This window comes from Cyanistes caeruleus, chromosome 1 (genome assembly GCF_971803275.1).
Source record: "Cyanistes caeruleus chromosome 1, bCyaCae1.hap1.1, whole genome shotgun sequence".
NCBI classification, from domain to species: Eukaryota; Metazoa; Chordata; class Aves; order Passeriformes; family Paridae; genus Cyanistes; species Cyanistes caeruleus.
In genome coordinates this window covers 151861406-151887797 of record NC_141701.1, presented here as the reverse complement: position 1 = coordinate 151887797, position 26392 = coordinate 151861406, and the positions used below count along the sequence as shown (strand labels likewise).

Here is a 26392-nt window from a genome sequence, read left to right as displayed (position 1 = left end):
TGGGGACAATGACACTGCAGGGACAGTGACTATGGGGACAGTGACACTGTGGGGACAGTGACACTGTGGGGACAGTGACTGTAGGGACAATGACTATGGGGACAGTGACACTGTGGGGACAGTGACACCGTGGAGACAGTGACACTGTAGGGACAGTGACACTGCAGGGACAGTGACACTGTAGGGACAGTGACTATGGGGACAGTGACACTGTGGGGACAATGACACTGCAGGGACAGTGACTATGGGGACAGTGACACTGTGGGGACAGTGACACTGTGGGGACAGTGACTGTAGGGACAATGACTATGGGGACAGTGACACTGTGGGGACAATGACACTGCAGGGACAGTGACTATGGGGACAGTGACACTGTAGGGACAGTGACTGTGGGGACAGTGACACTGTAAGGACAATGACTATGGGGACAGTGACACCGTGGGGACAGTGACACCGTGGGGATGATGGTGGTCCCTTCTCTGGCCAGGGTCCCGGGGGCTCCCCAGAGCGAACCCGTCCCTGTCCCCAGTCCAACCCCAGGTCCCCGTGGGACCAAGCCCTTGAGGTCGATGTGGGGGAGCAGCCCCGTGTCCCAGCCGTGCCTCAGTTTCCCCGTGTGACAGAGACAGGGACAGCGCGGTGCCCTCACGGCCACTCCCGGTGGCCCCTTTATTGCTCAGCCCAGCCCCACGGAGCCCTTCAGGTGGACGTTGAACTTGACCCTGGGCCGAAAGTGCCGGATCTTGCCCAGGAAGCGCCCGAAGCGGCCGCGCTGGATCAGAACCGGCTGCCGAGAGATGGGGGGGCTCAGGGGGTGAGGGGGTGTGGGAGACCCCACCCAGGGCCCCTGGAAACACCCAGGACCCCACAGCAGGGACACCACTGATGTCCCCATCCCCAGAACCCCACAGCAGGAATATTCCACCCCCAGGACCCTACACCAGGAATATTCCACCCCCAGGATCCCACCCAGGACCCCACAGCAGGGATATTCCACCCCCAGGATCCCACCCAGGACCCCACAGCAGGGATATTCCACCCCCAGGATCCCACCCAGGACCCCACAGCAGGGATATTCCACCCCCAGGACCCCACACCAGGGATATTCCACCCCCAGGATCCCACAGCAGGGACACCATTCATGTCCCCACCCCCAGAACCCCACACCAGGAATATTCCACCCCCAGGATCCCACAGCAGGGACTCCATGCCCAGGATCCCACCCAGGTCCCCTAACCTGGGACACCGCTCAAGTCCCCATCCCCAGAACCCCACAGCAGGAATATTCCACCCCCAGGATCCCACACCAGGGACACCATTCATGTCCCCAGCCTCAGGACCCTACACCAGGAATATTCCACCCCCAGGATCCCACAGCAGGGACTCCATGCCCAGGATCCCACTCAGGTCCCCTAACCTGGGACACCACTGATGTCCCCACCCCCAGAACCCCACAGCAGGGATATTCCACCCCCAGGACCCCACTCAGGACCCTACACCAGGGACACCACTCATGTCCCCAGCCCCAGAACCCCACAGCAGGGATATTCCACCCCCAGGACCCCGCACCAGGAATATTCCACCCCCAAGACCCCACTCAGGATCCCACAGCAGGGATATTCCACCCCCAGGACCCCACCCCCGGGACCCCACACCCTGGTGGGGTGACACTTGGGGCTCCACATCCAGAATCCAACACTTGGGACCCCACCCAGGACGCCCCACCCGCACCCCACAGCCAAAACCCCAGGACCCCACACCTGGGACACCCCACACCCAGCAGAGCTCCCCAGGACCCCCCACCCTCCTCTGGAGCCATGGCGGGGCAGCGGAGCCCTCGGGGTGTCCCTTTTTGGGGATGTGGGGCAGGGGAAGGACCCTCCCCTCCCCCGGGGACCCCCCGGATCCCCCCACTCACATCGGAGGAGGCATCGAAGCAGCTCAGGTCGATCTCGGGGGAGCCCTGCAGGAGCTGCACCGTCCCCGAGCACTCCTTGATGGCCTGGGGGTGACACGGGGACAGGCGGTGTCACCCTGGGGATGGCACCGGGACCCCGGGGCCCTTCCTCCCGCTCCTCCTCCTCCTCCTCCTCCTCACCCCGTTCTCCTTGAAGTCGCAGTCGTCGGGGCTGATGCGGGCGCTGGTGGCACAATCCGTCTCCATCATGCTGAAGTTGAGTCCCCGCAGCGAGCTCAGCTCCACGCCCTGGGGACACGCGTGGGTGGCGGGTCACCGGAGGGGGGTGACAGCACGGGGGGGCTCGGGAGTGGGGGTGGCACCGGGAGGGGGGTCACGAGTGGGGTGGCAGTCACAGGGAGGGGGTCACGAGTGGGGGTGGCACTCACAGGGAGGGGGTCACGAGTGGGGTGGCACTCACAGGGAGGGGGTCACGAGTGGGGGTGGCACCGGGAGGGGGTCACGAGTGGGGTGGCAGTCACAGGGAGGGGGTCACGAGTGGGGTGGCACTCACAGGGAGGGGGTCACGAGTGGGGGTGGCACCGGGAGGGGGTCACGAGTGGGGTGGCACTCACAGGGAGGGGTTCAGGCTCCGACTGTGCACCCCGAGGGGGGGGACAGGGATAGGGGTCACGAGTGGGGGGTGTTAAAAATGGGGTCCCGAGTGGGGGGTGTCACAAATAGGGGGTCACGAGTGGGGGGGGTGCTAAAAATCGGGGGTCACGAGTGGGGGGGTGTTAAAAATAGGGGGTCCCGAGTGGGGGGCGGTAACAAATAGGGGGTCACGAGTGGGGAGGGTGTTAAAAATGGGGTCACGAGTGGGGGGGGTGTCACAAATAGGGGGTTCCCGAGTGGGGGGAGGGGTGTCACAAATAGGGGGTTCCGAGTGGGGAGGATGGCACTGGGAGGGGGTCCCGAGTGGGGAGGGGTGTCACAAATAGGGGGTCCCGAGTGGGGAGGGGTGTCACAAATAGGGGGTCCCGAGTGGGGGGTGTCACAAATAGGGGTTCCCGAGTGGGGGGCACTCCCAGGGTCGAGCTGAGCAGCCCCAACCAGGCACCACGAGTGGAAGGGACACGCATGGAGGGGTCCCCGATTGGGACGGGGGTGTCACCCGTGGGGGGGTCCCGGGTGGGGAGCACTCACCGGGGCGGGCTCGGGCTCTGCGCTGAGCAGTCTGAAGGCGTTCTTCACCTCGGGCCGCTGGTTGTAGGAATCCACGGCCTGGCTCAGCACCTGGATGTAGGCGAGGGGCGCCGGGGCGGGGAGGGCGCAGGCGCCCCCCAGCACCGCCAGCAGCAGCACCCACGAGCTCGCCATCGCTGTCCCCACGGCCACCCCCGGGGCCCTTTTATCCCCCAGGACACCTTGGGGACCCGCCCCGGGGCTCCACCCTTGGTAAACGCCCGGCCCCAAACCGCAGAGTGGCCCTTTTTTTGGGGAGGGGGGGAAGGGGGCCACGCGGTGCGGGGGGGTCCCAGCGTGTCCCCGTGGATGGGCGGTGGCAGCTGAACCCCTCGGGGTCCCCGCCCTGGGATCCCCTTGGCTGGGCTCGGGGGGGATTTGGGGGCCCCTTGGCCGGGCTTGGGGGGGATTTGGGGGCCCCTGGGCTGGGGTCAGGGAGGATTTGGGTTTTGGGGGCCCCTTGGCCGGGCTCGGGGGGGATTTGAGATTTGGGGCCCCCTTGGCTGGGCTCGGGGGGGATTTGAGATTTGGGGCCCCCTTGGCTGGGCTCGGGGGGGATTTGGGATTTGGGGGTCCCTTGGCCAGGCTCGGGGGGGATTTGGGATTTGGGGGCCCCTTGGCCGGGCTTGGGGGGGATTTGGAAACCCCTTGACCAGGCTCGGGGGGGATTTGGGATCCCCTTGGCTGGGTGCGGGGTGGATTTGAGATTTGGGGGCCCCTTGGCTGGGCTCGGGGGGGATTTGGGATTTGGGATCCCCTTGGCTGGGCTCGGGGTGGATTTGGGATTTGGGGACTCCTTGACTGGGCTCGGGGGGGGATTTGGGGGTCCCTTGGCCGGGCTCGGGGGGGATTTGGGATTTGGGGGTCCCTTGGCCGGGCTCGGGGGGGATTTGGGGGTCCCTTGGCCGGGCTCGGGGGGGATTTGGGATTTGGGGCCCCCTTGGCCGGGCTCAGGGAGGATCTGGGATTTGGGGCCCCCTTGGCCGGGCTCGGGGGGGATTTGGGGGCCAGGACCCCTCGGTGGTGACACGTTGCCCGTGTCAGGGTGGTGCCCGCGGGGTTGCACAACCCCGACCTTGCCCCATCGCTGTTGCCCAAGGCCGAGGGTGCCCCCCGGGTCCCCCGAAGCGTCACCCCACACACGCACACGTCCGACCCCAAATCTCTTTATTCCGGCTCCGCTGGGGACGGGGGGTGGCGGGGTGGTCCCCGCAGGGACGCGCTGGGAGGGGCCCGAGGCCGCGGTGGGGGGCCCGAGGATGATGATGAGGAGGGTGAAGATGATGATGATGATGAGTGACCTGGGCTGGTGGCAGGGGAGCGGGGCTGGGCGCTGTCACCGGGCTGCTGCGGGGAGAAATAAAGGGGGGGTTTCACTCCAGAGCCAAAAGCACCCCCCGAAGTGAGGGGCACACGAGTCCCACCCCCAGGATGCGCTCCCGGAGCCCCTCACCGGCTCCCGGCCGCACTCCACCATCGACAGCGGCACGTCGGGCAGGAAGGTGAACACGGACACCTGGGCCGAGCAGCGCTGCACCTGGGGACAGAGCGGCCTCAGCACCCCGGGGACCCCCCCCGTACCCCCCCTGCCTTTGGGGGTCCCGCCCCACGCTCACCCTGCCCGGCCGGCCCCGGCAGCCGCGGGGCTCCGGGGCGCCCTTGGGGCAGGGCGGCTGCCGGGCCGTGAAGTTGATGCTGAAGTGCGTCCCCCAGTCGAAGCTCTGCCGGGAGAAAAGCCCCGCTCGGGATGGGTGCCGGAGCCGGCAGCACCTCCCGCAGCCGCAGCCCTTTTTCCTACCGTCCTGGCGACTCCCAGCAGCCGCAGCAGCCGCAGCTCCTGCCCGTGTGTCTCCAGCACGGAGCGCGCCAGCTCCCGGGGCGCGGGCACGGCAGCGGGCACGGCCGGGGGCACAGCCCGGGGAACAGCCCGGGGCACGGCCGGGGGCACAGCCGGGGGCACAGCCCGGGGCACAGCCCGGGGCTCGGCTCCGGGCACGGTCCGGGGCAGGGCAGCGGCCGCCGCCAGCAGCAGCGCCGCCAGCAGCAGCAGCGCCATGCGGGCGGCACCGCCGGGAATGAACCGGCGGCTCGGGAGCGGCTCCGGGCTCCGGCTCGGGGCCCCCGGCTCCGGCTCCAGGATGAACAGCGGCCCCCGTGCCGCGGGAAGGGATCGGGTTGCCGGTGTTTGCCTTGGCCCGGTGCCGCGGGGGAGCGAGCCTGGACCCGCAGGAGATGCGGCGATGCTGGAGCTCGGCGGGGCCGATCCCCTGCGGGGCCCCTTCCCTGGGCCTGCCCCCGGCTCCAGCCCCGATCCTGCTCCTCCCGAGCCGGGAGCCACGGCATCCTGCTGCTTCCCAGACACAAGAACCAGGAACCCCCTCCCCTCTCCCGGTTCCTTGACACCATTTTGGGTTTTTTAAGTCCCTCTCACCCTGCTCAGATTCATCCAGCGCCCAGGTTTTCCTTGGATTCAGGAACACAAGGTTTGCCAAGGTCTATGCCATGTGGATCCTGCTCTCCCAGTTTGCCTTCCCTGGGTGAGCGGGTCTTGTTTCCCCAAAATTCAGTATTTTCCCATTGCCTTTGGAGCTCCCCTTTCTCTTTGCTTCACCCACAATGGAAAAGCAAAGAATTCCCTGGGGAAGGAACCCCAGAGGCCATCAGCAGCCCGGGCCTCAGGGGAGCTGCTGCTATTCCAAAGGTATTTATTCCAATATTCCCATTCTTACGGACACAAACCCCAGGTGGGAGGGAGGAGGGAAAATGGAACAGCAGGAGAGCAGCTCACCAGAGCCCATGGAGAACATTGGGATGGGTCCTGGAGAAGAGAAGATGCCATGGGCAACAACTTCATTCTGATCCAAGCATTTGTGGTTTTTTTTGGTTTTTTTTTTTTTTTGTTTTCTTTTTAAAGTCTGAGCAGCACAGAAAAGTCCAAAGGATTCCCGTTCCTGGGAAGCCAGCAGTGGATAGATGTGGGAGAAACGGATATGTACTGATAGATCACATTTATACCCAGATATGCTCATTATAGACCCTAAAATTTACACAGTACCCCAATATTGACATCCACATGTACAGCCAGAGTCAATCCCAGGGATGCTGGGAGCAGGAACGGACACAGGAGCGGGGTTGGGGGGCACATCCCGCTCCTCCCAGCCCCTCGGAGCGCCGGGATGGACACGGGGTGGGGGAGATCCCAAATCCCTCGCAGCCAGGAGCAGGTTCCTGCTGGCTGGCGCTGCCTGCCCGGAGGAGGTATGGCTGTGCCCAGGGTGGCACGGGAAGAGCCGGGCACGGAGAGCTCCGGAGGGATCACGGATCATGCAGGAGAGGGGCTGAAGGGCTGATGCAGGGAAGATGCTGCCAGGCAGCTCTTTGGCTCTGCCAGCATTCCAAAGTTTCCTGGCACAAAACCCATGGCAAAGAACTTTCCCAGCAGAGCACGACAAACTTGTGACGTATTTTCCTTGCCTCTCCTAAAATATCCCAGCCTTTCTGCTCCAGCTGCTTCTTAGGCTTGGAAAACACCTCGATATTTAATTTAAAGGACATCCTGATAGTCTGTTTCCCATTTTGAAACCCTCAGGCTGTTGCCTGCAGTCGTTTCCATCCATCCTTCTCCAGAGCTTGCCCAAACGATCCTGGTTTAACGGAACTTTTCCTCTTCCTGGTTTCTCCATCCTGTGGCTCTTGTGGAGAAGTTTTCCACATCAAGCTGAGGAAAGCACGAGGAACTGGGGGTGTCTTGTGTAAGAAGTTCCCGGAGGCCACAGCTCCACGTTTGTCCTGGTTGGAGACCCCCCCTGTGCGACCAGGACCCCCCAAATCGCTGCTGACACCCCTGGGAGGGGGGTTCAAGGTGGTTTTGCTGCTCCCACAAGGTGCAGGTGGATTTTCCAGGTCCTCCAGGTGGCAGTTTTTATGTCACAATGAAGCCTGGCGCCTTCCCCCAGCCCACAACGGCGCTTCCCAAAGGCGTAACCGCTGAGGGATGGATGGATGGAGGGATGGATGGATGGATGGATGGATGGATGGATGGAGGGATGGATGGATGAGCTCGGCCTCGGCTCTGGGGGAGGCCGAGACATCTTTGCTTGCACATAAACTCACCACATTTGACCTTTCAGGACCTTCAACCCAAAAAGTTACGTGTGGGGATTACTCCGTCGAGTTCCTCGGCGTTTGGATGGAGCACCTGGAAATCCTGGCACGCTCGTCGCCGACGAGACGCCCCCAAAACCCCCCGTGTGAAGCCGGCGAGGCTCAGATGGTGAGCAGCGGCACGCAGCCCACGCCCACCCCGCCCTCGTGGCACACCATGGGTGCCATGAACGTCCAGCGGTTGGTCTCGGGGTCGTACATCTCCACCGAGCTGAGGTTGGACTGTCCGTCGTAGCCGCCCACGGCGTAGAGCCGGCCGCAGTTGGCCACGAGGGACACGCGGCTGCGCCGGGTGTTCATGGGCACGATCAGGTACCACTGGTCGGCCACGGAGCTGTAGACCTCGGCGGCGCTGAGGAAACCGGAGCCGTCGTAGCCGCCGCACACGAACATTCGGCTGCCCAGCGCGGCCGCGCCGTGCCGGCACCGCTTGTTCAGCATGGGCGACACCGCGTGCCAGCTGGAGGTGTGAGGGTTGTAGTATTCCACCTGCCGGGGAGCACGGCTGCAGTTAGGGATGATGCTGCCCTGGGAAGGTGACCCTGCTGGGGCACCTCCAAGCTGGTGACGGGACAGGGAGGGGCTTCCCAGGGAAGGGAAGGGAGTTGGGGAAGGGTCTCAGCAGGAGGAGCGGCTGAGAGGACTGAAGTGCCCTCAGTGAAAAGTTCAGCTGCTATGGGATTGTGCCTGAAGGGTTTGGGTTGGAAGAAACCTTAAAGCTCATCCAGTGCCGTGGGCAGGGTCACCTTCCACCACTCCAGGTGCTCCAAGCCCTGTTCAGCCTGGCCTTGGGCAGGGATCCAGGGGCAGCCACAGCTGGGAATTCTTTCCCAGTATCCCACCTAAATCTCCCTTCCTTCCGCTTAAAACCATTCTGTGTCCTGTCTCTCCATCCCTTGTCCCTCTGCAGCTCTCCTGGAGCCCCTTTAGGCCCTGGGAGGGGCTCTGAGCTCTCTCTGGAGCCTTCTCTGCCAGCCTGTCTCCATATCCCAAGGGTTCCAGCCCTCGGAATACCCCCAGTGGATAAACGAGTCACTCCTGCTCCACCTCGGGGTTTTCTGTTACGGGTGGAAGTGACACAATTTGGTGGCACAACCGCTCGGGGCTGTCTGGATGCACAGGGAAAGGACCCAGAACCTTCCAGCCCCAGCCTGAGGTGCAGGGGATGAGCCCTGCCCCAGAGCCTTACGCTGTTGAAGATCTGGAGCCCGTCGTGCCCTCCGGACACGTAGATCCGTCCCTCGAACACGGTGACGCCGGCAGCGCTGCGGTTGGAGCTCATGGGGGTCACTGCTGTCCACCTGGGAGGGAGAGGGGAGAGCTTAGCAACACTCCTACAGCAGATTATTCCATGATTTCCTACTCCTGGATTCCTCCTCATTCTCACAGCCCACATGCCCGGCGGTGCCAGGACACGGAACACCGGAGGGGAAGCTCCTGGAAAAGCTCTGGGACACGAAAGGCTCTCACTGTAGGAATCCAGAAATGGAGAGACATTTCTCTGTTCTCTTCTCCAAAATAGTATCAATCCTATTTGCTATTGACAGAAAGGCTTCCAAATACCCCTGGGTAAACCAGGATTTGTAAAAAATTAAGTAAAAAAGTAGTAAAATGTTTAGTATGCCACTGAGGTGAAAAATATAGATTTTAGAGGGGTTTAATACATGGAGTAAAGATGAAGGAAAAATTGTGTGGTTTTTAGTTCTTCCTTCTTCTCCATGATTCTGCAGTTTTTTGGGAGCACAAAGAGTGATTGGTTTAGAGTTAGCTGCAGTTTTAATTACGTGAGTAGATATAGAAAACTTATTTGTTAAAACATAAAAGCAATTCACGTGTCTGTAGTTAATAGGGTAAAAATAGAAATAAAGGTGAAGCAGCTGCGTGGTTTGGGGCCGTTTTTTACCATCAGAGCAAAATGAGCCAGGTTGTGGTGAACTGAGCTTGTGTAGAAAGTCTGGAGAGACCTGCCAAGTTTTGTGATGACCTTCTAATAAACATGAGAAACAAGATTCTAACGAGCTTGGGAGTTTTCTTCAAACCCAGAGAACTGAGATAAGCAGGGCTCCCCACGAGGGAGGGTCCCAAAAGAGCTCAGCCCACAGGGGACTGAGAAATCCAGGAGGAAAGAAAAATATAGAAGAAAAAGAATAAGAGAAGTCACACTTACTTGTTTGTTTCTGGAGAGTAGGACTCCACCGAGTTGAGGGATGAGTTTCCATCGTACCCACCGCACACGTAGATCTGCCCATCCAGCACCACCGTCCCCATGGCGCTGCAAGGACAGCAGGACCCCGTGAGGTGGCTGCAGGTGCTGCCACCCTGTCCCCAACGCTGTGACCCCTGCCCGTGTCATCCCCACCAAACTGCCTTTTCCCAGGATTCACCCCCAAACTGCTCAGTGCCACCTGAACTCTGAGCTGGAAAAGGGGAAAGGTGCTCGTGGCAGGAGCAGCTCGGATCCTGGGTTTGGATTTGGGCCCCTCACAACAAAGAGATATTGAGAGAAGGGGATGGAGCTGGGGAAGGGGCTGGAGCAGCAGGAGTGGCTGAGAATCCTGGTGAGGGGCACAAACACCCCCTGCACAGCTTGGGCCAGGGCTGGACAACCCCTTCCAGCAGGAATTTTCCCTATATCCAACCTGAACTCCCCTGGCCCAGCCTGAGGCCATTTCCCCTTGTCCTGTCCCTGTTTTCTGGGAGCAGAGCCCGACCCCCACCTGGCTGCACCAAAAACTGAACCAGGAAACCCCAGCTGCCCCCACACTGCCCCACACCTCCTCTCCCATTTCTCCCCCCCAACACACAACACATCCTGCACCACCTACCACACCCAACCTCCTTTTTTTTTTCCCTGCTTTTCCAGAAATCTCTTCCCAGCCAGCTGCACATACCTCCTTTTACTGTTCATGCTTTCCACTTTGGACCAGGAGTCGCTGTCGGGGTTGTAAACCTCCACGGTGCTGAGCCTCAGCTGGCCGTCGTAGCCGCCGATGGCGTAGAGCAGCCCGTTGACCACGGCCACGCCGACGCGGCTCCGCGCCGTGGCCATGGGCTGGCACTTCTCCCAGCGGTTGGCAATGGGGTCAAACACCTCCACCACGTTCAGAGAGTCGCCTGCATAGAAATTTGCTACTCAAATTAAAAGAGGGAGACCTGATGAAACCCTGGGATAGTGAGGGGGGAGGGTAGAGGGTGCTGTTGTGTGTCTAAAGGTGGGGTTGGCTTGGGGAATTTGCCTGTTTTTCTTTGGGAAAAAAAAAGGAATGGGAACCTCATGAGGTTCAACGAAGTGCAAAGTGCTGTACTTGGGGCAGGGCAAGAAATTCTTCCCTGTGAGGGTGGGCAGGCCCTGGAATGGGGTTCCCAGAGCAGCTGTGGCTGCCCCTGGATCCCTGGAAGTGCTCAAGACCAGGTTGGAGCAGCCTGGGACAGTGGAAGGTGTGGAATGGGATGATCCTTATGGTCCCTTCCAACCCAGACCATTCTGGGATTCTCTGTCCTGGGCTCTCACATCCTATTCTCAGCCTTCCTGCTCCCACAGAAACGTTTCCCATATCCCTGCTCACCCACAGATCCCGCTCTGAACAATTCCCGTTGTTCCCACACTCAAAAAGATCAGGGAACGTTTCCGAGCTCTCCCGTGCTCTGCACAAGGAGCCTCGGCGAGTTCCCTCTGCACATGTGGAACCTCCGCTGTCCTCCAAGGGGCAGCAGAGACCTGCGAGTCCCGTCCGTGCTGTCGCTGCTTGCCGGGAGCGCAGCTCCTCCCTAAAAGCTTTTCCTCGGTCACTTTCTGTTCCCTTTTCACGCCGTGGTGAGGCTGATGTCAAAGTCTTGTGATTCCACAACATTGTGGAGATCCCTACAAGTCCTGCTCGGGCCTCCAGGCAAGGACACCATCCTCAAAGTGTCCTAAAAAAGCCTCAGCCGGGCAGGATTTCAGATGGGAGATGTTAAACTACGGGCACGACCACCCCGAAGGTTTCACCAGAAAGGTCAGAGCGCTGTGTGGAGGAGGAGAAACCGCTCCACGCTTCCACAGGAGGGAATTCCAGCATCCCAGCCAGCCCCTGGTGGTCTTTCCACTGCAAGGTACCTGCTGAGTTGAGTCCCCCCACGGCGTAAATCAGCCCCGCGATGGACGTGCAGCACCGCGGCCGCGTCTTGAACGCCGGCAGGTGCGGCCGGCGCTCCGGCATCAGGTGGTAATCCTTGGCCTCGTCAACCAGATCCCTGAAATCATGGAATCGTTGAAGGGGAGATCTGTCTGGAGTCTGAAGGGTCAGACTTTGCCACCCTGCTGACTCGGTGGCCAGGCCTCACCTGCACTTGTGGCAGCAGCGCACCAGGTCGTCCTGCTGCACGCGGTCCGTGAGGAACTGCGGCCGGCACAGGGGCAGCCGGATTTTGGAGAGCAGCTCGGGCAGGAAGGATTCCCTCTGGTCTCTGTCGTACCGGATCCAGGCCAGGGCAGCTTCAAACACCTGCCAGGAGACAGAGGTGGGAAGTTGGAGTTTTTGGGAGTTTTGCAAGTGGATGGGAATGAAATGGAATGAGATCTTGGAATGGTTTGGATGGGAAGGGAGCTTCAGGATCATCCAGTGCCATGGCAGGGACACTCCCATTGTCCCAGGCTGCTCCAGCCTGGTCTTGGGCACTGCCAGGGATCCAGGGGCAGCCACAGCTGCTCTGGAAATTCCATCCCAGCCCCTCCCCACCCTCCCAGCCAGGAATTCCCAAATCCCAATATCCCAAAATCCAAGCAGTGGGAGCCATTCCCTGTGTCCTGTCCCTCCATCCCTTGTCCCCAGTCCCTCTCCAGCTCTCCTGGAGCCCCTTCAGGCCCTGCAAGGGGCTCTGAGCTCTCCCTGGAGCTTCTCCTCTCCAGGGGAACATTCCCAGCTCTCCCAGCCTGGCTCCATGCAGGTTTCTTTCCCTGTCTCCCACAATCCCCATCTGTCCCGTGGGATGGGACACTCAGCACAAATGTTTGCAGGGAGATGAGGGAGCTGCAAGCAGGATTTTGGCAGAGGAGGTGGCACAGAGCACAAAACTGTTTATTAGTGACAGAAATCTGTAAACTGGGAAAGAAGGCTGGGAATGGTGCTGGATCCACCTGTTCTCTCTGGACAGCTACACTGGAGACCCCTGGGGCTGAGCTGGTCCCTCCAGGCTCCATCCCAGACTCTGGAAGGGACAGAGCTCTCTGAATCCCACTGGATGACTCCCAGCTACAAAAGGATCCCTGTGCCCTGGTCCCACTTTAAATTGGGACACACATTCCTGGGTCCACAGCACTCCCCATTGAAGTTACTGCAGCCTTTACAACTGACCACAACAAAATCAGCGAGTCATTCTTGCACAGTGGCACTCCCAACAACAATTCCCAAACTTTCCAGTGCAAAAATGCTTCTCCAACAGCACTGCAGGGATTAAACACCCCAAAACACCTTTCTTCCCCTCTGCAGGGTGCTACTGGAATTCCTGAAGAGTGGGGCTGGCAGGTGAAATGTCCCCAGGATGGATTCCTTTGGGTCCTACCTGCTCTGGGGAAAACAGAGGGAGGAATTCTTGGTATGACACAGGAATGTGGCTGGAATGTGAGGCAGGTTCCCCTCCCTCTCTAAGCCTGATTAAAGAAGCAGGTTTTTACCCTACAAGGAGAAGCTGGAGGTCTGCTCTGCCTTTGTCACCTCCTCAGGAACAGCAGGACAGATTTCCAGGCTCAAGGACAAGCTCTGCTTTCCCTGCTCATGGATTCTCAAGGCTGTGGAAACACCCTAAACTCTTCTCCACTCCCCAAAACTCCCTGTCAGGAGTGTGCAGCCAGGTGGGATTCCAGCTCTTTCCTCAGGGTACAAGGGACAGGAGGAGAGGAAACAGCCTCATGTTGTCCCAGCGGAGGTTTAGGCAGGAATTTGGAAAAATTCCTTCCTGGGAAGGGCTGTCCAGGCCTGGCCCAGCTGCTCAGGGCAGGGGTGGAGTCCCCATCCCTGCAGGGATTTAAAAGCCCTGTGGATGTGACACTTGGGGACAGGGTTGGGGGTGGCCTTGGCAGTGCTGGGGGAAGTGTTGATGATCTCTGAGGGCTTTTCCAACCTCAACGATTCTGTGATCCTAAAAAAGCCCTGCTGCCTGTTTCTTTAGGAACAAGTCAGCCTGGAGTAGGCACAGGAAACCATCACAGCTCTGTGCAGCACCTCTGAGTGTCCCCAGTGCCAGGACAGCTCAGCCTCACTCAGCCCAGCAATAGGATCATTCCCATTTCCAGTCCCATTTCCAGTCCCATTTCAATTTCCATTTCCATTTCCAGTCCCATTTCCAGTCCCATTTCAATTTCCATTTCCAGTCCCATTTCCAGTCCCATTTCCATTTCCATTTCCATTTCCAGTCCCATTTCCAGTCCCATTTCCATTTCCAGTCCCATTTCCATTTCCATTTCCATTTCCATTTCCATTTCCATTTCCATTTCCATTCCCACTCCCAAGCAGTGAGAAACCCCTCAAGGTCAAACACCAGGTCCCCACCTGCTCCTCGGACTTGACGTTGAGCTCATCCCTGGAGACGAGCTCCAGGACATCCTCGAAGGGCAGGCCCAGGAACTCCTCGGACATGGAGACCTCCACGAAGTGCTGGTGGATGAAGCTGTTGGCGGCGTCGTAGAGCACCGTGCACATCATGGTCTCGGCAAACTGCCGGACACCCAGGCAGTTCTTGGGATGAAGCCTGGAAAAGGGGAGGAGGGGAGCAATGGGAATGTCAGGTTAATGGGAGAGCAGCTGTGGCTACCCCTGGATCCTGGCAGTGCCCAAGGCCAGGTTGGACATTGGGGCAGGAGCAGCCTGGGACAGAGGGAGGTGGCCCTGCCTTGGCAGAGGGTGGGAATGGGATGGGCTTTGAGGTCTTTTCCAACCCAAACCATCCCAGGATTCTGGGAAGCCTTGGAGGACAATGCAGTGAAAGATGTGTCCTCTCCAGTGATGGCTGATTCCAGCTCACCAGGAGCTGATCTGCACTGGGAGCTCCAGGAGAATCCAAGGCAGAGCCAGAGGATGGAAAACACAAATGTCCCCTTGTCTCAAAGAGGATTTGGATAGATCCAGGTGGCTCTGGGAGCATCCACAGCTTCCCTGAGCACCCTGTACCAGAGCCCACTCACCCTCCCAGCCAGGAATTCCTTCCCAATATCCCAAAATCCAAGCAGTGGGAGCCGTTCCCTGTGTCCTGTCCCTCCATCCCTTGTCCCCAGTCCCTCTCCAGCTCTCCTGGAGCCCCTTCAGGCCCTGCAAGGGGCTCTGAGCTCTCCCTGGATCTTCTCCTCTCCAGGGGAACATTCCCAGCTCTCCCAGCCTGGAGCAGCTCCGGGGCCTCCTCTGGATCTCTCTGGCAGCTCCAGGTCCCTCCTGAGCTGTTGGGTGGGCACCTGTCACATGAGGGTGACCCCGAGGGCTCCCACAGGATTTGGTTACAACACAGTTGACTAAAAATCTCCCAATTCTCAACTCCACTCAAGAAGGAGAGCTCAGTGTCCATGTCCCAGCTCTCCAGGGTGGCCAGAATCCACTCATTTTTTGGCTTGTGAACCAAACTGGCAGCTGGACTTCACTGAGCACCCCTGGTGGATTTGGGAGAATTTTGGTGGCCAATCCCTGTATTTGGTTGCTGTGTTTGACATCACACCACGGAATGCCCTGAGCAGCTGCAGAGAAGCCAGGCTGGGAAAACTGAACACCTCAGACCACCTGCCACGGCTGAGAATCCATGTGGAATGTGGACAAAGACTATCCCAGCTTTCCATCTCCAGACCATGCTGCAGGAACAGCCTCACAGCCAAGCAGCAGCAAGGAAATTGAAAAACCTGGGACTAATTTAGGGCTCTGCCAGAGTTTCCTGTGCAGCTCCTGGGCTGAAGGCGCTGTGTTCCTCCCCTGGCAGCAGGAAGGGCAATTCCTGCCAGGATGGGCTCTCAGAAAGGGAAAACTCCTCAGTTTTGCTCTGGGTGTTGATTCCTGTGGCTGGCCAAGGTCCTTCACCGTGTCCCCATAAAGGAGGGATCAGTTATTCTGCAGGGAATGGGAATGGTAGGAGAAGGGGGAATGGCTTCCCACTGCCAGGGGGCAGGGATGGATGGGATATTGGGAAGGAATTCCTGCCTGGGAGAGTGGTGAGGCCCTGGGATGGAATTCCCAGAGAAGCTGTGGATGCCCCTGGATCCCTGGAAGTATCCAAGGCTTGGAACAAGCTGGGACAGTGGGAGGTGTCCCTGCCATGGCAGGGCTGGAATGGGATGGAATTTAAGGACTTTAAGGTCCATCCCAGCCCATTTTATGTTCCATAACCCCACAAATGCCAAATTTCAGGATTCACACTCCTCATCCTGCTACAAGGACACATCCTCGTGCTTTCCTCAGCTTGATGTGGAAAACTTCTCCACAAGAGCCACAGGATGGAGAAACCAGGAAGAGGAAAAGTTCTGTTAAACCAGGATCGTTTGGGCAAGCTCTGGAGAAGGATGGATGGAAACGACTGCAGGCAACAGCCTGAGGGTTTCAAAATGGGAAATAGACTATCAGGATGTCCTTTAAATTAAATATCGAGGTGTTTTCCAAGCCTAAGAAGCAGCTGGAGCAGAAAGGCTGGGATATTTTAGGAGAGGCAAGGAAAATACGTCACAAGTTTGTCGTGCTCTGCTGGGAAAGTTCTTTGCCATGGGTTTTGTGCCAGGAAACTTTGGAATGCTGGCAGAGCCAAAGAGCTGCCTGGCAGCATCTTCCCTGCATCAGCCCTTCAGCCCCTCTCCTGCATGATCCGTGATCCCTCCGGAGCTCTCCGTGCCCGGCTCTTCCCGTGCCTCCTCCGGGCAGCCAGCAGGAACCTGCTCCCAAGCCGGACACGGGTGACTGAACCTCTCTGCTGCTGTTGGGAAGCAGCTGGAATCCCCCTGGAATTCCCTCAGGAACCCCCCATCCCACTCACCTCTCCCTGAGGAAGGTGCAACATGCGTCCTTGATGTTCTGCAGCTGCAGGAAACTCGCCCCCATCAGCAGGGACTGCACGTTCTGCTGGTCTATGGCCAGGTGCCCGTTGTAGGCAAAGTTGATCAGAGCCTCCAGCGCACTAAAAACAGGGAGAAAGGGCAGCAAATCCATGGAATTCCAGCTCTGAGCCTTGCACAGAGCTCTGGTGATTATTCCCGAGGGATTTTACCTGGGATCCATGCCCTGCATGACGATCTCATCCTGCTTGCACTCCATCATGTCGTTGGTGAACATGGCGTGGAAATAGGGGATGGAAGCTGCCAGAACGATCCGGTGAGCGCTGAACTTGTGGTCCCCGACCTAAACCGGGGAGAACAGGGAGGAAAAAACGGGATCAGCACCTGCAGCATCCAAATTTTGCCATAAAGCACGTGTTGCCATGAAGAAAAATCGCCTTAAATCGATTTATTCTGATAAAAATGAATGGGGAGATGCATCAGCTCCGAGCTAAAAGCTCTGTAGGGAGAAAACCTTGGGAGATGCTTAAAAATAAACACAAAAAATGGGAATTTTCTCCCCTATTCCCTTTGATCTTCCACGGGGATTTCACAAAAATCAAGGCTGCTGATTTTGGCCATCTTTTATTTCAAATGGCCAGAACTTTGTGTTTTAAGAACTCACTTTCTATTCTCAAAATGTGTCAGAAGTTCCAGTGGAGAGGTGCTTTGTAGGGATTTCATCTTTTTAATAAGAGGAAAAAATATTTGGATGCAGTTTTCTATTTATGTTTATTCTGCAGGGGTTTTAAAATTATTATTTATTATTATTTAATTACATAGCTCATTTTTATACAGCTTTTACAGACTTAGTGATTAACTCGAATTGGCTGGTAGGTTTTATTACTTTATTTTTAATTATTTTGGTTAAAATGAATCCAAAATTTAACCAATTTATTGGTTAAAATGTGTTTTTGTGTGTAAGTGTCGAGACTATTCTTAAATTGTTTATATCTTTACTGATTTTTATGGGGTAGATTTATTCTTCATGCTGGAGCAAACAGTTTTTTTACTAAAACAGGTTTTTGTGCTAAGTGCTTCTTATTTTTTTTTATTTTTTCTTATGGGAACTGACAAGCCAGCTGTTAGTTTAGCTAGAGCAGCAGGGCTTAAACTATATTTAATATTTTATACATTAATAAATATATAATAATAATAAATATATTTATATCTTAATATATTTTAGATTTTAATTTATAGATTTTATCTATATTTTATCTATATTATTATTTTAATTATATATATTTTAGTTATATTTATATCTTAATATATTTTAGATTTTTATTTAGATTTTATTTATATTTTACACATATTATTTTAATTATATATATTTTAGTTATATTTTATTTATATATACTTGTTTATATATATTTAGATAAATGAAGTATATATTTATATATTATTCTTTTATATGATATATATTTATATATTATTTATATATTTTTATATATATTTATGTAGATAAATAAAAATACATATGTATACATTATTATTCTATATTCTATATTATTTATATTTTTAATATTTTTGTTTATATATATTTATATAGTTAAATAAAAATATATTTATATATTTATATTTTTATTTATATTTTATTTTATAATTTTCTTTATATTTTAATGTATTTTATATTTTTATTTCTTTCATAATATCTTTACCTGTATTTAACACAAGTCATGTCTTTGCTCTGATTACTTCTCTCAGAGCTTTTTTCCCCGATTTCCACATCAATCTGACTCATCCCAGCTTCCCTTTTTTCCTCACTTAAGCAAAAATTTCCTGTCAGAGTTTTGTTTTATGGGGAAAAAAGCAGCAGGCACAGCAGGGCCCTTCCCTCCAGGTTATCCAGGGAATTCTGCTCTTCTCCTCTGCAAAATCCTCACCCCACATCACCTCCAGAGGAAACAGGAATGCTGTTTGGATCCAGGAATTCCAGGATTCCCAGCAGTGCCTCCTGGCTCCCTCAGACCCAGAAATCACAGACTTGCTGGGGGTTTTAGAAAGCAGAATTCCTGCCAGGTGGTAAAAAAGAGGCACTTTTGGAGAGCCTGGTCTCTGTCCTGGGCAGCTCAGCTGTGCCTGAATCCCTTTCCATCTGTCCTCTGTGCCTGGATTATGCTGCACAAACCCTGGATCCTCCTGGATTTTGCAGCATTCCTGATTCCCAGAGTGAAATCAAGAAGTGAAGGGGTCGGGATTGTGACAGCTGATGGGAAAAAAACCCCTTCCCATTTATATCTGTGTGTGACTTTGAGGGATGAAGGGCTGGACCAATCCCCTCTCCTAACCCAAAACCACATGGAAAACATCCCAGAGGCTCCAAGACTTGAGATATCTGCAGAATCTAAACCAAGAAAACCATAAAACCCTAAATTTAAACATCTAAAACCCTAAACCAAGGCACACTGCCAGCCTCCTCCTGGTGGGATGGGGAATCTCTGGGAAAAGGAGGCAGGATCTGGCCCTGGAGAGGATGGAATGGTGGCAGAGCACTTCCCACCCTGGCTGAGCTTTAAAAATACAAAAATACAGCAAATTCCATAAGGAAATGCCACAAAGGGAAGCAATTCCAGAACCTGAGAGCTGACAGCCCCTCCCCACATGAGAAATCCCAATATGAGGGTCTGTGATGCTGGAAAATCCCTTCCCAGGTGTCTCAAACATCCCAAAACACAGAAAAACTCCGTTTTTCCTCTTGCTGTTTCTGAAAGGTGAAAGAACAAGGCCTCCTCTTATCTCTAAAATTCCGTAAGGAATTCGCTCCAGCTGGAAGAGCTCATTTGGTTTGTTTGGATCAGTGCTCCCATTCAGGCCGAGTGTGCAAGAAAAGCAACATTTTACTTGACTTTCATTTCCCCCCACTAAGCCCAAGCTGCCAAAAATCACAACTGTCCAAATCTCATTTCAGCTTTTTAATAAATGGAAAGTGGTGCTAAAATTGACCAGGAGCCCCTTAAAGTGAAACACCTGCTTCAAATGCACCCAGCATCCTTCTATTTATAAGCAAAATTATCTTTATAGCTAAAGATAACAGGAATTTCAACACCAAGGTTATATTTATTCAAACCCCAAGCCTGAAGTGTGACCCAAGGAGGAGAAAAAGGAGGAGAAAAAAGCCCTTATTTCACCAAATAACTGTAAATTACAGAGCCCAGGTGGCAGCTCTGGACTCCTCATGACAAAAGTGACATTGAGGAGCTGGAGGGTGTCCAGGGAAGGGAACGGAGCTGGGAAAGGAGCTGGAGAATTCCTGAGAGAGCTGGGAAAGGGCTGGAGAATTCCTGAGGGAGCTGGGAAAGGGATGGAGAATTCCTGAGGGAGCTGGGAAAGGAGCTGGAGAATTCTTGAGGAGCTGGGAAGGGGCTGGAGAATTCCTGAGGGAGCTGGGAAAGGGATGGAGAATTCCTGAGGGAGCTGGGAAGGGGCTCAGCCTGGAGCAAAGGAGGCTCAGGGGGAATTTCTGGCTCTGCACAAGTCCCTGACAGGAGGGGACAGCCTTGGGGTCGGGCTCTGCTCCCAGGGAACAGGGACAGGAGGAGAGGGAACGGCCTCAGGCTGGGCCAGGGATGTTCATTTGGAAATCGGGAGAATTCCTTCATGGAAAGGGTGGAAGGGACAGCCCAGGGCAGAGGTGGCTCCCCATCCCTGGCAGGATGTGACACCCCTGTGCATGTGGCACTTGGGGACACGGTCAGGGGTGTCAGTGAGCCAAGAGGGCTTTTCCAACCTGAACCATTCCATGATTCCATGTCCCTGCCCAAGGGACATTGCAGGCATTCACGGCTGTGACCCCACGAGGAGCCTCGGGATCTCCCACACACCTGGGCCTGGCAGGAACAAACATTCCCAGTCATCCTGCAGGATTCCTGCTGGGATGAAATCATCACTGGGATGGGTCTGGGCAGTGCTGCCAGACTGGGAATTCTCCCTGTGAGCAGCCAGATCCACGGAGCAAAGAGCCCAGGGAATATTCCCTGGTGCTGGACAAGACAAAAGCTGGGATTCCTTCTGCTTGGAACTTGCTCCTGGCACGATGGAAACCCGGGATTCATTCCATCAGCCCCCAGGGAACCACTGCATTTCCTGCTGCAGGCAAAGGACAAGATTTTCCTGTGGAATATGGAAAATCCTTCCAAGGATGAGCCTTCAGCACGTGTTCATCCAGCTCATCCTCAGATCCTCTTTCCCAAAGTGCTCCCTACCTCCAGCCCCTTTCCATGCCTAAATTAATGCACTTTTCTGATGGAGTCACTCTGGAGTCACCTCAGGACAAAGTGAGGAAGAGCTCATCCTCTTCCTGATACCATTCCAGAAGGTTCTGTTTTACAATCTATAATTTTAGGTCCTCTGCTTTTAAGGCAAAAGATTGTGTTTTCCAGAAAAAGGAACTTTGCAAGCATCGCTCCTGACCCCAGAAATCCCAGAATTCCCTTCTGACGTGTCTCGGAGCGGGTACCAAAGGAATCTGCCCCCAGACACCCCCACAGCCCCAAATTCCAGGGCACAGGGAGCCTTTCTCCCAAAGACACAAGGATCCTTTCTCCCAAGGAAAACGGTGTAGGTGGGAGAAAGGCATTTCTTGTGCTCCTGACGTCACGGCCCTGCAGCGCTGAGAACTCGCTGAGTTTTGTGCTGCAGATTCCCAAAAATACCAAAGCCATCCCTGGATTTTGGCACTGAGGCTGAGCTGGTGCTGATCCCTCACAGCCCCGTTGTGCCAGGAACAGGTAATGGGATGGACCCGGATCAGGACAATCCCAAACACAAATCCAGGCTGGGTGAGCAATAAGGGAAGGATTTGGGGTTCTTGGGGGATGAGGAGCTCCACATTCCCTGGTCGGATCCCCCCTCTGTGCCCTGGGCTGATCCCCCAGTGGGGGCAGCAGGAAAAAGGGAATTCTGAATGGCTTCCCACTGCCAGAGGGCAGGGCTGGATGAGATTTTGGGAAGGAATTTCCGTCTGGGAGGGGCTGGGATGGAATTCCCAGAGCAGCTGTGGTTGCCCTTGGATCCCTGGAAGTGCCCAAGGCCAGGCTGGAGCAGCCTGGGACAGTGGGAAGTGTCCCTGCCATGGCAGGGGTGGGAATGGGATGATCCTCAAGGTCTCTGCAGCACAAACCATCCCAGGATTCCATGAAAATGGTGACCAATTCCTTTGAAGCAAAGGACACATCCCCTCTGGATGTACAACAAAGCCACATTCCCTGAGAATTCCCTGCCAGCTCAGGGAAGCTCAGCTGCTTTTTGGAATTCCAGTCCCTCCATTTCCCACATGGACAGGGAGCATCCTGAGGGGATCAGCTCCAGCCCTGCCCTACTCAACGCTCCCTCAGGGACAACAAAAAGAACTTTTGTGTTCTCCTGGAACTAAAAATCCTCATATTTTTTGTAAGGGAAGAGCTGATGGCAGCCAAGAGCTTGGGGGAATCATGTTCAGGCAGAATCCCAAATAATTCCTGCCTGTTGGTGACAAGGTTGGAATCACATCCTCATCCTGCTGCTCTCCTGTGCACAATGGATCATCTGCTTTTCCAATCTCTCCCATCAAACTGACATTCCCTCTCTTTCCAGGGCTGTTTTCCTGCAGGATCTCCCAAACACGCCCCAACATCTGCAGCACAGCCAAGCACTGAGTTTTCAAGGATCCTGCTGGAATCAGGCAGCCTGAGCTGTCTGGAATTCCACTTATCCAGAGGCTCTGCATCAGCTCTCGGGGGTGCAACTGCTCCAGTTTGGGGGCTTTGGAGTCTGCTCTGGAAAAACTGGGATCAGGATGGGAGAGGAGCCACCAGGCCTCTGACCTGATGGTGATGCTGGGATTGAACACGAAGGAAATGTTGTACCCTCCCCACAGCTGGGAACTGTCTCAGTTTGCCAGGCATGGGTTATATTTTAGGAGACTTTCCTAATTAGTCTTGGAGTTAGTCATGGAAAAATGGCATTGGAGCGGCTCAGATCCACAGGAGGAGCTGCAGCAGCAAGAGGAGCTCACACCAACTCCGCTCTCCAAGGATTTGGGATTGGATTTGGCACAAACCTTCCCTCTTGGCACAGTCTGACCAGGATTTCTGGAGGTGCCAGCCTGGCACTTGGATCATTCTCCTCCAGCTCCAGCCAGCAGGAGCTAGGAAGGGATTAATTCCCTCTTCATTTGTAATGAAGGAATAGGATGGATCCTGGTTCCTGGAGCGGCACATTCCAGCAGCCTCTGATGTGTCCCCGGAGAGCGCTCGGAGCTCTGGAGCACAGACAGCACATCCCAGAAAACAAAGCTGCCCAGGCTGCTTTCATCCTGCAAGGATGAAACAATCCCAGAAACAATGCTCAGGAAGAACACCAGCAGTGAGGAGCATCAGATCAGGATCTGCAGCTCAGGGAATAACGGCCCCAAACGCCGGCACTTGTCCCTGTGCCGGAATTCTTGGGGTTTTTGCAGCATTTAGTTGTGAGCTGCAAAGGAAAGAAGACTGGAAATCCACCAAAAATAATGGGGAGAAGTTCTGAGGGAGGAATTCTGCCCCTTGGCTTGTCCATAGCTGGAGTTCAAAACCTCAAACCTCACCAAATTAAAAGGAAAAAGAAGGCTCAGAAGCCTCATTTCTGCTCTCCCCAGGATTATTCCAGGCCTGGTGTTTCCCTGCCCCTGTTGGAACCTCCAGCATCTTTTCCATCACCACCAGAGCTGGATGAGGAGGAAAGCACAACTTCACCTTCCAGAACATGACTGGGATGGGGATCATTTGGGGAAAAGGGTTTGGTTGGTTCTTTTATGACCACACCAGTGCCCAGCCCGCTGATTCTTAGAGAAGAAAGCAGAAATTTGGCTTTCCTAAGGAAAATTCCTGCTTTTTTTTTCCAAAGGAAAAGGACTAACCACAAAATGAGGTGTGTCTCCTCCCTCCCTCCCTTCCTCCCTCCAGTCCATCCATGTGTGCTCCTAGCAAATGAATATTTAATTAAACATTTGGGAGAGGCTCCAAAGGGAGCTGTGAGGGAACATCAGGAGCAGCCCTGACCTGCAGCTGTTAAAGAAACAGAGAGAGAAAAGAACTTCCCAAATCCATGAGCTGGGAGCAAATCAAGATCCAATTTCTGGGATGTTTGGAAGCTTTTTGGTTTAGAAAGTAGCAGGAGTGGAAAAAAGAGGAATCAGTTCAGTGCAGTGGTGTGGGAGCATCAGGATGCAGCTGGGGGTTCCTCCAGGTTGGAATGTTTCTCAAAGCTTTGATCAGAGAATCCTGGAATGGTTTGGGTTGGGAAGGATCTTAAGGATCATCCAGTTCCATCCATGGAATCATGGGCAGGGACACTCCCACCATCCCAGGCTGCTCCAGCCCGGCCTTGGGCACTGCCAGGGATCCAGGGACAGCCCCAGCTGCTCTGGGAATTCCATCCCAGCCAGGAATTCCTTCCCAGTATCCCAAAATCCAACCAGTGGGAGCCATTCCCTGTGTCCTGTCCCTCCATCCCTTGTCCCCAGTCCCTCTCCAGCTCTCCTGGAGCCCCTTCAGGCCCTGCAAGGGGCTCTGAGGTGTCCCTGGAGCTTCTCCTCTCCAGGGGAACATTCCCAGCTCTCCCAGCCTGGCTCCAGCCCTGGGAGCAGCTCTGTGACCTTCACATTCCTTCCTTAACTCTGGGTAAGAATCATCCAAACTCCGTCCCTGCTGGAAACCGAAACCCACCCTGGATTTCCAGGAGGAAAACCTTCCCGAGCCTGGGCAGACAGAGACAGTTTGTGCTGGCAGAGTTTGGGGTGCCTGAGTGACCCAGAGCCACCTCCAACCTCAAGCTGAGAAAAATTCCTGCTTAAAGCTCCAGCAGCTGGAGGAGCCAGCCTGTTCCTGGGAATGGGGAGGGAAGGCTTGGCTGCACTAATTCCATCACCACTGGAGACGAGGGCACTGGGAAAAGGGATGTCCAAGAGACAGAAGCAGCACAAGTGGGATGTTTTCACAGGATGACTCAAGGCCAGAGAGAAATCAAAGGGATGAAATGCTTGGAATTCCAAGCCCTGGGTGTAGGAGGGAAAGCTGGAATGCTCGAAACAAGATGGACAGAGGACTGACAATGGATCAGGGATGTGTCTTTGGGATTTTGGGAAGGAATTCTCCCTGTGAGGATGGGTAGTCCTGGAATGGAGCTCCAGAGCAGCTGTGGCTGCCTCTGGATCCCTGGAAATGTCCAAGGCCAGGTTGGACAGGGCTTGGAGCAAGCTGGGACAGTGGGAGGTATCCCTGTCCATGGAATGGGATAGAACTGGATGATCCTTAAGGTTCCTTCCATCCCAAACTGTTCTGTGATGGTTTTGATCTTTCCTAATGTACTTTAAACCTCTGTAGGGATAAAGAGGATTTAGACAGCTCTTTGCTGTGGGAAATCCACAGAAATGGACAATTATTCACAGGAATTTTTGAAACAATGGTGAGGAATTTATCCAAGATAAGACTGGGATCATAAACCTCCTCCTATTGTCTCCTATTAGTGGGACTGCCAGGATCTGGTCATCTCCTGCCACACCAACATCCAGTTTAATCCTAGAAACACTACACTCTGCATCCCAAACCACAGAATTCCCCCAGCTTCCAGCCCAGATATCACCCTGCAGAAGGAACAACCTCTTCCAAGGAGGATCCCAAGCCTCAATCCCTCCCCCGGGGGATGAAGCAGCCCCTATCTCCATGGAATGCATCCCGTCTTCGTGGCAGGCACAGCCCCCGCCGGCTCCTTCCTTTGGCAGGTTTCAGGGTGAGGAGGCTGGGAGCACCTTCCCGGTTAATTAAAGCGCCGAGTTAATTCTGCAGTGACTCAGAGCTGCGTGTGCCTCCCACCCCAGCAACTCCTGCGAGTCTGCAATCCTGAGGGATTCCAGCAGCTCCTGCCTGGCACAGGACACTCTGCCAGCTCTCCCAGCCCTTCCCTGCAGAGCCAGGGACACAATCCCGAGGATTTACCAGGCTTGTGGATTCCTTTATTTTCGGCGCAAAGAAGCGGTGTTCCTATAAGGGAATGGTTTTCTTGGGAAAAGTATCCAGAGGCTGCTCAATAAACCTGGATCCACAGGCCCTCAGAGACCCCCCAAGGCTGGGAAGCTCCAAGAGCTGCTGACACCCCACTGAGGGGGTTTGGGGGGGGTCTCAGCTCTGCCTCTGCTGCCAAAGCCTTGGGAAGGGGGAAACCTCAGCTCCCGCTCCTCTCCCCTTTATCCCCCACCAAAGGGGTCTCAGGGAACTCCAGCTGCCTCCTTCCCTCTGGAAAAGAGCCTGGAGGGTCCATCACCCCCTCCATGAAGGGTTGGGGTCCCTGCTCAGGGGTCTGGGGGTTCCTCAGGCCCCCCCCTCCAGAAGGGGGCCCCCAGGAATGGGGGTGGTCCCTCAGCTCCCCCTTCTCAGGCTGGGGACCCTCAAAGGCTGTGGAGGTCCCTCAGACCCCTTAGGGACCAGGGGGGTCCCTCAGCTCCCTCTTACGGGCACTGGGGTGAGTCCCCTCAGCCCCAAACCCCGTCACCCCCTCAATGTCCCTCAAGCACCGGGGTCCCCGCTCAGGAGCGGGGCGGAATCGAGATCTCTCAGCCCCCTGAGGGGTCGGGGTCCCTCATCCCCATCACGGACCGGGGGGTCCCTCATTCTCCCTCAGGGCTCGAGGTGCCTCAGCCCCGCTCAGACCCCTCCGGGCTCGGGTGCTCCCTCGTCCCCCCCTCGCCCCCGGGGGCCGGGCCGCACCTTGAGCGTCACATCGCAGAGCTTTCCCTGCCGCCGGATCTCGCCCATCACTCCATACCCGCGGCTGGGCAGGTCTCCCACCGAGAAATGCACCAGATCCTCGGGATCCAGCTCCGGATCCGCCGCCGCTTCCAGCATCGTCCCGGCCACTCCCGTCCCGCTGCCGTCCCGCTTCGCCCCCGCCGCGCGCTGGCCCCACCCGGCCGCCGTATGCGAGGCCACTTCCGGGCTCGCCCGGAAGCTGCCGTTACCATAGAGAACCCGGAAGTGGACGCTGCCATGGCGACCCCGGACGCCGCATCGGACTCCGCTGTAGAGGGATCACAGGTGGAA

General features: G+C 55.6%; 3 protein-coding genes and 1 pseudogene across 5 annotated transcripts in view; 1 reads left to right on the top strand and 3 right to left on the bottom strand.

Annotated features, from left to right (window-relative positions):
* Positions 1-640: 640 nt before the first annotated feature.
* CAMP (cathelicidin antimicrobial peptide) lies at positions 641-3297 on the bottom strand. The gene is made up of 4 exons (XM_086869776.1): positions 3104-3297; positions 2099-2206; positions 1919-2002; positions 641-787 (listed from the first exon to the last, which is right to left on the bottom strand). Exons 1-4 carry the CDS (start codon positions 3275-3277, stop codon positions 677-679), a joined length of 477 nt encoding a protein of 158 aa, XP_086725902.1. The 5' UTR covers positions 3278-3297; the 3' UTR covers positions 641-676.
* Positions 3298-4298: 1001 nt separating this feature from the next.
* LOC147656042 (uncharacterized) lies at positions 4299-5279 on the bottom strand (annotated as a pseudogene). The gene is made up of 4 exons (XR_015275496.1): positions 5144-5279; positions 4941-5035; positions 4759-4863; positions 4299-4679 (listed from the first exon to the last, which is right to left on the bottom strand). The product of XR_015275496.1 is annotated as an uncharacterized LOC147656042 (transcript).
* Positions 5280-5830: 551 nt separating this feature from the next.
* KLHL18 (kelch like family member 18) lies at positions 5831-26307 on the bottom strand. Of its 2 annotated transcripts, none has more exons than XM_023921934.2 (10): positions 26060-26307; positions 16514-16644; positions 16283-16423; positions 13834-14032; positions 11630-11790; positions 11403-11539; positions 10198-10420; positions 9474-9578; positions 8496-8607; positions 5831-7795 (listed from the first exon to the last, which is right to left on the bottom strand). In XM_023921934.2, the coding sequence occupies exons 1-10, from the start codon at positions 26195-26197 to the stop codon at positions 7409-7411; spliced, it is 1734 nt and encodes a 577-aa protein (XP_023777702.2). In that variant the 5' UTR covers positions 26198-26307; the 3' UTR covers positions 5831-7408. The 2 variants fall into 2 exon arrangements, with proteins under 2 accessions (XP_023777702.2, XP_086703813.1); XM_086847687.1 differs by having other exon boundaries at positions 10198-10435; positions 26060-26290.
* KIF9 (kinesin family member 9) overlaps positions 26270-26392 on the top strand; it is a 20625-nt gene continuing 20502 nt past the window's right edge. Inside the window, exon 1 of the mRNA XM_086861231.1 lies at positions 26270-26371. Coding sequence (XP_086717357.1) covers positions 26270-26371 — 102 coding nt within the window. The remainder of the gene's footprint in view (positions 26372-26392) is intronic.

Bases quoted from the DNA above. Each gene is read 5' to 3' on its own strand.
- CAMP (XM_086869776.1), bottom strand. From the start codon at position 3,277: ATGGCGAGCTCGTGGGTGCTGCTGCTGGCGGTGCTGGGGGGCGCCTGC. The intron at 2,207-3,103 runs GTGAGTGCTCCC...GCGTGTCCCCAG, and splicing joins CAGAGCCCGAGCCCGCCCCG to GGCGTGGAGCTGAGCTCGCT. The intron at 2,003-2,098 runs GTGAGGAGGAGG...TGTCACCCCCAG, and splicing joins GCGACTTCAAGGAGAACGGG to GCCATCAAGGAGTGCTCGGG.
- KLHL18 (XM_086847687.1), bottom strand. From the start codon at position 26,197: ATGCTGGAAGCGGCGGCGGATCCGGAGCTGGATCCCGAGGATCTGGTG. The intron at 16,424-16,513 runs GTAAAATCCCTC...CCCTGTTTTTAG, and splicing joins ATGCAGGGCATGGATCCCAG to TGCGCTGGAGGCTCTGATCA. The intron at 8,608-9,473 runs GTAAGTGTGACT...TCTCCCTCCCAG, and splicing joins TACTCTCCAGAAACAAACAA to GTGGACAGCAGTGACCCCCA.